The 11010-nt window shown below is 40.7% G+C and overlaps 2 protein-coding genes across 2 annotated transcripts in view; one reads left to right on the forward strand and one right to left on the reverse strand.

The window, feature by feature from the left end:
- Positions 1-1006, forward strand: part of LOC120530249 (clavesin-1) — a 194665-nt gene extending 193659 nt beyond the window's left edge. Inside the window, exon 6 of the mRNA XM_039754570.1 lies at positions 169-1006. Coding sequence (XP_039610504.1) covers positions 169-253 — 85 coding nt within the window. The 3' untranslated portion in view covers positions 254-1006. The remainder of the gene's footprint in view (positions 1-168) is intronic.
- A 5201-nt stretch (positions 1007-6207) lies between these two features.
- LOC120529867 lies at positions 6208-8765 on the reverse strand. The gene is made up of 2 exons (XM_039754087.1): positions 7655-8765; positions 6208-7215 (listed from the first exon to the last, which is right to left on the reverse strand). The coding sequence occupies exon 2, from the start codon at positions 6841-6843 to the stop codon at positions 6208-6210; it is 636 nt and encodes a 211-aa protein (XP_039610021.1). The 5' UTR covers positions 6844-7215; positions 7655-8765.
- Positions 8766-11010: the final 2245 nt, after the last annotated feature.

The following is an 11010-nucleotide window of genomic DNA, read 5'->3' on the forward strand; positions in this document are numbered from 1 at the left end:
AAGTTTTTCTTTCTTTTCAGTCTTTTTCATGTGTGTTCAGACCATAGTGTGTGTGTGTGTATATAACAATTTATTTATTTATTTGAAGAGCATCTGTAAAAAGCCAAATTTTTCGGTGTATCTTAGTCACGACCCCAAACCTTTGATTTCTTCTTATTTCTCTTTCAGGTCTCAGTCTGTTGTAGAGCCAGGGACTTTGAGACATGAAGAACGAGATGACGACAACACTCAGCCTTTGCTTGCTTTGGACTAACGTTCAAAGCAGCATGTTGTGGACGACAACAGAGGATTTTGCGATTTTTCAGACCAATGTTGGGCGGTGCATTGGCTATTGAAGCACATTTTCACCCAAGCCAGTACAGGCTCTTCAAGCGCTATTTTCTACATCTACAGTACATCACCAGCCTTCAGCATAACTGATCAAATATCAGAGAGACAAAGCCACTCTTTGTCTAGTGTAAAGCCAATGTGATCTTGTAAATAGAAATGAATTTGGAACAAATCCAAGAGGAACAAAGTGAAGCGAATCATTTTCTAATCACAGACTGAAGACGAATTGTTAAAAATGTCAATGGCCATATAACATGTACATATATACGATAGGCGTGTGTGGCTTTGTGTATTTATATACAGTATGTCTTAGACACACACACACACACATACATACACTTTGTATTAACATATAGCTCTAGATTTTTGTCGGAAGTGCATTTCTTGAAGATATTACGTTATTGCAAAATGGCCTTGTTCTTAGAACTTGTGCGTCCCAGGTTTAAATCTGGGCTCGAATGCCTTATGTTCTCGTTATATTCGTATAGGGTCACAAGGTTCCATCCGCTCAAATAGTGACTGGCAACACTACCCTGCCTTGGTGGCTATGATTATAAGGGTTGCCAAGTGTCTTGTTTTTTTTGTCGCAGACATCACCTCCTCTTTAAATCTTTTTGAAGCTAATCATTTATGTTGAATCTCCATGTGTGTACTTCAATATACAACTTTAAAAATGGCCAGTTGCAAAAAATTATTTGATTGGAATATTAGTGTTTAATAAAATATTGTACATAGAAATAATGTTATTACTGAGAAACGTAGTAACAGTGCCTTTGTGTATTGAAGGAAGAGCATGGCAGTGGGTTCTTTTTTAAAACCGCACAGTTTGCTGTCACCCTGGAACTTAAACCTGTGGCTTAAGCTCTTCCACAAGCCCGGTCAAAAGCAGACAATTATCCTGATGAGCTTGAGAGACATTGTTTTAGCTCAAGAGTCTGCTAAGGCTTTTGAATGAATGTCCTTGATGCATCGCCTCTCAGCCCGTGGACTCACAGAGCCTGTTAAAATACTGGCATAATTCATACAATGAATGGAGTATTCTAGCTATCCATCCATCGTTCTGTCAATGACTTTATATACCATTACTCCGGGTGAGTCTTTCATTCAGTTCATCACAAAATGAACAGGGTAGACCACACTGCCTTTTCTCCAAAACAGAATCCAGGTCGTCTTACTGTAAGCAAGCCCAGCATGTTCCTAGGTCATAAAAACATAAAGGATAGCTTGGCAATTTTGGGGGAGAATGGTCACCCCTCTCCTGATTAGTCACATTCAAAGAAGTCAGAATTTGCCTAATGCAGCAGGATGAGTAAACGTCCTTCGTCGGCAGCAATCAGAATGACAGAAAACCCCAGCCAGAGAAAGACTTCTTGCATTACAGAAATGGCCGCTTATAAAGACCTTTAATAATGTGAGTGGTGAGATGTTCGGTAGCACCGGCGCAGTATTGCGCTGGCATCAAAGCCAGTTAAAGTCATGCAAATGTGTGTTTTCTTGCAGCGAAAGCATCTTATGAAAGTGAAACGAGTGCTTCCCTCTTCAATATATATATACTCAGCCAACAAAGAGATGAAATGTTGCATCAGATATCTAATTCTCGCCATGTTGGAGAGCATTTATTAGGCCAAAGTGACATACCCCAGGTAACAGAGTATGGGGACTCTTTTACCTTACATCGATGACAATTAACAATTCTAATGTCTCTCCTTAGTTAGGACTTTATTTAAAGCACACGTTTTTCACAGGTTGTGTTCCATCCATGACGACGTTCATAGGTAACCTGCCCTTCCTATGTTCCTTCTTAGTTTCATCCTCAATGGATGTTACATAACTGGAGAGGGCGGTTGCCTTTTCTATCTTTTCTGACATTTTGAGAAGCGTTACCCTCTACGTTCACTCATTGTTCCTCCCTGGGTGTGTCTTGTTCCATTCACTTCTGATTCCCGTTCGGCTCTGAGGTATTTGGGGGTCTCAGTTTCCTTCCCTGTGATCCCCATTCAGCTTCTTTATTGTGGTTGAGTGAAATGTCCCGATATATTTTGGTTATTGATGCTACTTACCCAAGAAACCAGAGTGCTGAGTTTGAAACTGCCAGTAAATGTCCATGTGGAGTTCACCAAGTCAACATCAGAATTAATCAGGGACAATGGGCAAAAGGCAGATTCAAAAAATGCCATTCATGTGACATAAAGTAGGAGTAATAATTTACTACTGCACTGAAACTTCCTTCTAATGTTATATGCCATTGCTTACTGTTTCACCTTTGCAACACTGGTGTTCACAAAATGGACACCTTGTGTATGACTTGCTACTGCAAAACATGCGACAAACACAGTCCACCATAACACCACTGCTACCGCCACCAACACGATGCTCATTACTATTAAACAGGCTGGTCTACTAATCACTGAAACATGGAAGTTATATCATCTAAAAAAGAAGTGCATGTTGATAAAATATCTCAACGCTATTGTGAGGCTTAACAAGCTTTCCCTCCCAATGGTGCCAGTGCTGCTGGAGGTTTCATCAAAGGGAAGGAAAAAAACAAAACACGCGAGACTTTCTGTCCCCGAGTGACAAAATGCCACATGCATGGTGAGTGAGAACTAATCTTTCTGATTACTGCATATGAATGGATTATTAATATACACTAGCAAACTTGTTTCAGTGGTCCTCATAGTGTGGTCTATGGCTCACCTGTATTTCACAATCTCGAGTAAAGTGGTCTGCCAGGTGACACAGAACAAAGTGACTTTTAAATTGCTAAAGATGTCCCGGTTGTTACAGATAAATATTCCCATTTAGATGACTGATGTAATCGCTCGAAGACATCAATCTGTTAAATGGCCATTTATTTATAACAGCCAGGGTGCTGCTCAACATCCGCACTATGCAATGAACTTAGGGTCCAGAAGTACTGCCATGGTGCCCATAATCTGACATTCTTTCTAACAGTAACTTATGCTTCATTAGGTTTGTCATGCGTGAGTACGTGGACCTGATTCACAATGTGTAGAACACAATTAATGAACAAAAAGAAAACCATTATGAATGCTTCCTTCACAGCTTTTTACGCCTGCACGCTCTCCCAACTGCATTCTCCTTCACCGTAACTCATGTAATAAACCCTACAGGGCTATGCTACTGATAGTGCTGAATACACCCATGACGTGCCATATCCTGTGGCAGGGGTTCTCAAGTGCCATGGGCTGCAGGTTTTTGTTCTAATACAGTTCCTTAATTTAAAGCCGGCCATTGCTGCTGAAGTAATTATCGCTCAAGGAACAGATTTTTGTGTTATTTTATTTAACTTGCTTGTTAAAATTTCTAAACCCCTAATTGCTTGTTTTACTCTTGAACAGCTTGCTCTCTGTTTTTAATTGCTTCTATTTTCTTAACCAGCTGTCCATTAACAATAAGGTGCAAATGACAAAAGGACCAGCAGCCCTCCATCTAACTCCGTGGTTTTCAAGTTCTGGATGGGACACCCCTGGGGCTGCAGGTTTTTATCTCAACTCGCTTCTGCTACCTTAATTGAAGGAGCTGTTATTCCCTAGTTTGTGTTTTCGAGTCAATTTATAAATTAAGAAACTGGCTTTGATAAATGTGATTGCATTGTAACAAGCATTATACATATACCAGTAACAGCGCACTGCATGATAAGGTGCAGAGAATACACTTGACTTGAGCATTCATAGCTTTTATATTCTTTCTCTGTCTCTGTTTAGTATTCGTTTGCTCAGAGGTTGATGTGCTTACTGCTTTCTGAGCAGCTCTTCTTTTCTCCACCTTAGTGGCCCGCTTCTTCTCTTCTTCCGTCGACATCTTTTCACGTTAAAACTGATCAAGTCAGTTTTTATGTTGCAATTACTTAGTACATTTTCCTTAATTTTTCACTTAAGCTGGCACTTAAGTCTTCAATCTTCCTCAAGAATGATTTAAGATATGAAGAGGTAGGGGAAGTGACGTGGTAGGGATGAGAACGCCATCTGTACGCATGTGCCGCACGGCTGCCCTGCAGGCCACTGCTGAGAGTTGATTCTACAGTAAAAATAAAATTAAAAAGAGGAATAACCTTGGAGGTCAATCATCACCTAGACATCACGTAGTATATTTGAACCAAATTTCAGGTCAATGGGTCAAACGGTTTGCATGCTACAGGTGATTTAAAATCCTGGACAGACAAACGAACAGCCATGGTAGCGTATTATATTAGTTTGTGTTTTCGAGTCAATTTATAAATTAAGAAACTGGCTTTGTTAAATTTCATTGCATTGTAACAACCATTATGCATATATAAATTACTTGTGATTCACTTAATGTTTTTTTATCTTAAGTTTTAAGATTTTCACCATCATCATTATCCCCATGAGATTCACTCTGCATTTCTTGACATCCTGTTTATTTACTGATAAGCACGCCAGCTATAAGTAGTAGTAGTATAAGTGCAGCCTTTCAGAATCGTTTGCCTTTGCGTCTCCTCTGCTCCACATTAATTGTCACTGTCGCCTTACACGACTTCTAGTCAGAAGACATTGTAAACTTGACAACTGCTGTTGCTGTTCTCATCACCTGAGGATGTGGGATTACATGACTAGGAATTGCAGGGTATTTCAAATTAGATGACTACGGGACAGCTTTCCAGCATAATTTCACATTTGCCAAAAAAGTTTGTCTCTTTTCTGATAGCTAATAACGTGGCGTCTGACAAAGGCAGCACCCTTACAACATGATTATAGGTAGAGTGAATTCAGACGCAATCTTAGCCTTTTTTCTTTTTCCATTCTGCCTTGAGACATCAGACAGATGAGCCACTCTTCTGTTTGTGAGGTCCAAAACATCCGCTTTTCCATATTCTTTGTTGATGCATCACATACATCGTACTTCAAGGTGAGCACTGATTGGTCGTCAGCTTTCATGCACACAGAGCCCACCCCTGCGACTTAAGACAAAACCAAACCTGTTTGACTAGTTGGAGTGCGTCACTGGGTGGGTCAAATTATATGACTGGTGGTCATAGGAAAGTCCAACAACTGTCTTCAATTTACTAAAATGATGTAAATAAAGTCTGTGACTGAAAAATCTGGAAAAGTCATGGCCCTTAGATTACAATTAAGGGAGAAAAAAGATTAATTAATAGGAAAGCAATACAACAGTTAAACTTTTAGTACTATTGCAAAAATGCAAGGCTTTCTATAAATGTAAATTTGACAGTACTGTGCTTTTCTGAGGCCAGAAGAGAAGTAAAATGGCCAGTTAGTTAAATAATAAGATCAGTTAGACGACTCACTGCTTGTTAAAGTAGTTGGGACAAAAACCAGCAGCCACAGTGGGCTCCTAGGACTGAAGCAGAAAAAGACTGATCTACCTTGGTCCCAGTTACAGTTGGGGATGATTTATCATGAAGTATCTGACTTAATAAAATATTAGGAAAGAATTGGAAGACAAACAAAAATGAAGGATTTACAAATAATTTGGAGAATATTCCCTGAAGAGAAATCAACCATATGAAAATGATATGACATGGCAGAATGGAAACACAAAAAGCCAAAAAATTGAATACCAAAGTTTGATTGTTGGTAAGGATTGGATTCTACAGGGTGCGCACAAAGTCCATATAGCCCTATCTTTTGGAGGATTTTGAAAGCTAAAAGTTACCTCTTAGGAATCCAAAACATCTGTATGGGTCCCTCCATGATCTCTGCACAGCCGAATGCGCTGCCTGCCAGGTTCTCCTGCTCATGTTCTGCAACATTTGCAGGGTGACTTTCTGGAACGCTGCGCGAACCGCATGTTTCAGATGATCACGTGTGGTGGGTTATGCTCAATTTCTTCAAAGAAATGTGGATTTTCTTTTCCCCAGAAAAAACACACATTTTAAATCGCGCACTTGTCAGAGAACATAACCTTTTCCTTTTCAGCATTTGTTGGAAATTGGTGCAGCGTCATATCACAAGCTTCCTGACGTCTGGCCAAGTCGGCATCTGATAACTCGTTAACATGCAATGGACGCCAACATTTCATTTGCAAGTCCTGTTTGATGTGTTTTCGCAATGTCGATTCCGCTAATTGCAACTCAGCAGCACGTTTATGAGTGGATTTCACTGGGGATCGTTGAACAGAGTCTGCCACATCTGCACACGTTTCATGCCTTGTGGATGGTCTTCCACTTAGTGGCTCATCTCGGACGCTGCCTGTTGCAAAAGCCTTCTTCTCCCACTGCAACAACGTCCTCTTTGTCGGCGATGCCTTCCCAAAACGCACAACAAAGTCATCCATGACATTTTTGATCGATTTCCCAGTAACAGGCCGCTCATGAACCCACACAGTGGCCACCAAGCGCTCCTCGAGTGTGAAAACACTCGTGTCACCCATTGCTTTGTCTTGGAATGACCGCCACGTTGTTGCGATTTCTTGAGCGGTAGCAGGTGTCAGCACCAGATGGGATGTCGGAAACACACCTCGAAATACCGGGAAGACTTGGGCTGATGTCCACAGGAACCAATTTGTCATGATTATTCCTGTAATTGCTCCTAAAGATAGGGGTATACGGACTTTGTGCACACCCTGTAGTTAAGCACAGGAGTTAGAACAAAAATATGCAGCTACAGCAGCCCTCCAGGGTGGAACTTAAGGACCCCTGTACAACAGTCATGACTTTTCAATGTTGTTCTTCCCTGCTCTGTCCCCATCCACTTATCGTAATCGCACCCCTTTCTTGTTTGATGCTTCCTCCAACTCCATCCACCTCGGTTCCTACCATCTGTGACCATGTCAATCGTGTAATTCCATGTGACCAGCGACATGTGCTGCTTCAGTTCCGTCAGGCTGTCTGATGCTGTGGTGCCCTCGTGGCTGAGGAGTGGTTTTAGATCATAGCTGAATCTGGGACAGATCAAAACAATTAGATCAATATACTGCTTATTGCTTGTGATATTTTTTGATCAAAAAGAAAAGAAAACGGAATGTAACTATTAAAGAAATTAGTCTCTTTCATCTTTCTAATGAAGTAAAAGGTTGCTTTGTACATTTTGCTTTATTTATCCATTGTTTATAAAATCAGGTAGTGGTAGCAAAATGTATTTCCTACTCTGCCCAAGTTTTCTTCCCACATTCCCAAAGATGCGTGAGGTAGGTGGATTGGCAACTCTAAATTGGCTGAGTGAGTCTGCAAGTGTAGGCCATGTGATGGACAGCTATGCCATCCAGGCTTGTGGTCAATACATCTGAGATTGCTCAGGCCTCCCAACCCTAAATTGGATTAAGTAGCTTTGCAGTTGTTATGTTATTCTGTATAAACTCTAAAGGTTCTGACAAGTCGTACCTGCCTGGGGATGGCATCAGCAATGAGTCGCAAACAGTATGAGCAGCTTCAACACAACCCACAGGGAAGCCTGTGAAATCAGCCAGCCTGCTACGGAAATTGTGTGGCAACAGTGAGCCATCCTACCTAAAAACAGCAAAGTTAACAGGAAGACTCAATTAGATCAGTACCGGCAAGCTACAATTCATATAAACACACAATGACAAAAATGGAAGTTGTAATACCATGAAGACATCCTTCAAGACCACCAAAATTTGGAAAATGTAATTAAAATCAAAGGTCTCTGAGAACAGCTTTTCAAACAAGTCATTAACTCTTAACTCTGCTGTGTACTTCTGCTGGCTGCCGAAGAGTTCTTCACGCAGGCACTAGCTGTCGGAGCTAAAGGCGAATCTGGTAAAGAGCGAAGCGAGTGTGCAAAGCAAAAATACTGCTGAATGCTGAATCAGACTCTGACTTCTCGTACATCCATTTTGAAGCAAGTAATCTGGAGATCAAAAATGAAAGTGATGTACCAGCCTCAGCTGATTGGTCCAGAGCTGATCATATTGCTGAATGCGTTTGTGTAGCTGCTGTCTGAAGACACTACTGTAAGTCAACATCTGCCTTGTAAGAGTTATGCAATTATGTCTAGTAGTATTTCAATGATATGGCATTGAATCAGCGAATATTGGAGTACAACTCTATTGAGCGTCCTGTTTATTGATCCCTAACAGCTGAGGTAAGTTATGGCTGGGCAAGGGGCAGAATCTAGCTGATCTTTTAAAAAGACTCCAATGTTTTTGGTTGGAGTCTGATTAGGTGTGAGTAGGTAGGCTAGCCGGAAATTCCCTTGATTAGATGAGCTTCTCTAGTAATGGCAGCAGTGTGCGTTATCCTGCTGGAAAACCTCAGTTTTAGATCATACCCATGAATGAAATGGTTAATTACCTCATAGACATGGATGCCCACAATCATAACTAACTGGGATCTTCTCTCGTAAACTGTAGTGGTAGACACTGGTGATGTATGCCTTTAGATAGTGGGCTCTGTAGTACTAACATGTTGTACCGTGTTAGCCATTATGGATTTATTGAGAATTCAAGCAAAATGACACCTTTTATTGCCTTCATCTTGCCTAAAAAATGGGCCTGAGTTGCCTCGAAAGCTTGCATATTGTAATCTTTTTAGTTAGCCAATAAAATGTGTCATTTGGCTTGACTTCTCATGACAGTGGACTCTGTAATGGAAGTTTCTCCAGACCTTCCATAGATACAGTGTCACTTATCACTCTCTCCTAAATAGAAGCAAAGTTCATTACTGAAGATAAGTCTGGACCACTGTGCTACTCAACACAGTTTTTCTAATCACCAGTCAAATGTTAGATGTTTCTACTAAGTTGTCAGATTGGTAGTAAGGAGGGAAGGTTAAGGTGAGATTGACAGCTGCTAATGGTTTGGCATGTCACACTTAAAATCAGAGTGGGGTATATTTTATAACTTGCTGTTCTGCAGTCTGTCATTGGCCATGCTGATCTTACCTGTCCGTTTTCCTTCTGGATGGTCCTGTCATGCCTCTGGGAGTTTATATCCCTTCTGCTACCAACTTGTGCCAATACATTATAAAAACTGGAGGCAATTAACTCTGCAGCATCTGGGGTAGCCATGCCACCCTTTCACATGCAAATTACCCACTCAGAGTCCAGCAGTTGTTGAAACAGTACTCTCGTTCAGCTTCTGTTCAGGAAAAAGGAGAACAAATAAACTGCAGTTAAGGATCTGTATTTTACTTACTCAGACATGACTGCAGATATTGTGTTAGATGTTTGACATTCTTTGATGTTCACCATAACTGATGTGATGAGTTGTCCACTTCTACTGATTTTATGTCTTACCTTTTTATTGTTAACAAAAGAAACTAAAACCAAGATTGGATAATACCCTCACAGAGTATCAATGTCCATTTTCCTCAATATGTATATACAGTGGGTCGCTGAGTAAATATATATATCAATATATATGTGTGTGATAATATACTGTATATATTATCACACACATGCAAACTGGGAGCATCCACAAAGGAATTGTAGGTAAGTTGGCGTCAGGGGAAACACAATCACTTAACAGTCTCTTCTCTTTCACCCCCAGCCTGGATGACAATGATGTCACTTCTAGTTTTGCCACTACAGGCTATTTATAGAGCAGAGGTCCTGGAAGTCAGCATTCATTCGTGAACCACATTCGAAGGAGCACAGAGCTCCAAGAAACCACAGGAAATCAGACTAGGAATGAGTGGCAACATCGGACAAGCAACTTCTGCAATTCTTTTTTGTTGCTTTGACTTTTTATTTTTTCTTCACTTTGTTGCAATAAACAGGGTACACCGCCTGGTCCCCAACCCTTCATCATTTCCATTTAATTCTCCTATTCTTGCAGCAAGTATAGGAAAATAAGGCAAACAGAGAAAGACTTGGGGTCTAAGGGGAATCCTCTTTCAGTTTCTAAGCAGTCCTTGGACCGAGTAAAAGGAAATAAAGAATATACAGTGCAGTAGAGTCTATACACCCTCTTCACATAATTAATTATGAATTCCCTGGCTGGGAGATCTGTCCTCCTCAGGCCTAGTATGATAATGAATATTGACTTCCAGTGGAATTTCTCTTTAAATATAGGGTCAAGGGCTTGTGACGTGGAAGCGTAAGCAGCACCAGACACCTCAGGTGGTTTCTTCTCCACTCTGGGGATAGAAAGTGATATGTGGATAGTGACTGTGCAACATTTAAACACTTACACATTTGTTTTCCTTCCCTTGTGCCCATGAAATGCTCCCAATGCTCATAACACTGTATATGTATATATATATATATATATATATATATATATATATATATATATATATATATTTATTTAGAGGGAGCACAGCACGTCAGCAGACCAGTTAAAACAGGTCTGGATTGGTTTCAGCGTGTAGTGTTGTTTTTACCGTTTGAGTTAGACGTGTGAATAGCCATTCGACGCAATGTCGCAGTTTGAACAACGTGCTAATATCAAGTTTATGTGTAAATTGGGGAAATCAGCTTCAGATACGGTAGCATATCTTACCTGTTCCAACTGGTTTACAGATGAGCTGTGCTCCATGCCACAACAATGTGTGTGTAATCTGATCTCTCACTCTCCCGGTACATCACACTTCTGGGAAGTTTTTGACTGTATAATATACTTATATATCCATAGGTCTGAATCGCAGTCTGTTGATTTTGGTGGTCGCATACCAGGTAATGTTTGTGGTTGTTCAGCCAATCTGCAAATATCCACCACACCCTCTCAGTTCCAAGAAGCAGATCATTGGCATAGGAGATCAAAGGATACCCTCGTGGG

This window comes from Polypterus senegalus, chromosome 5 (assembly GCF_016835505.1).
Source record: "Polypterus senegalus isolate Bchr_013 chromosome 5, ASM1683550v1, whole genome shotgun sequence".
Taxonomy (NCBI): domain Eukaryota; kingdom Metazoa; phylum Chordata; class Cladistia; order Polypteriformes; family Polypteridae; genus Polypterus; species Polypterus senegalus.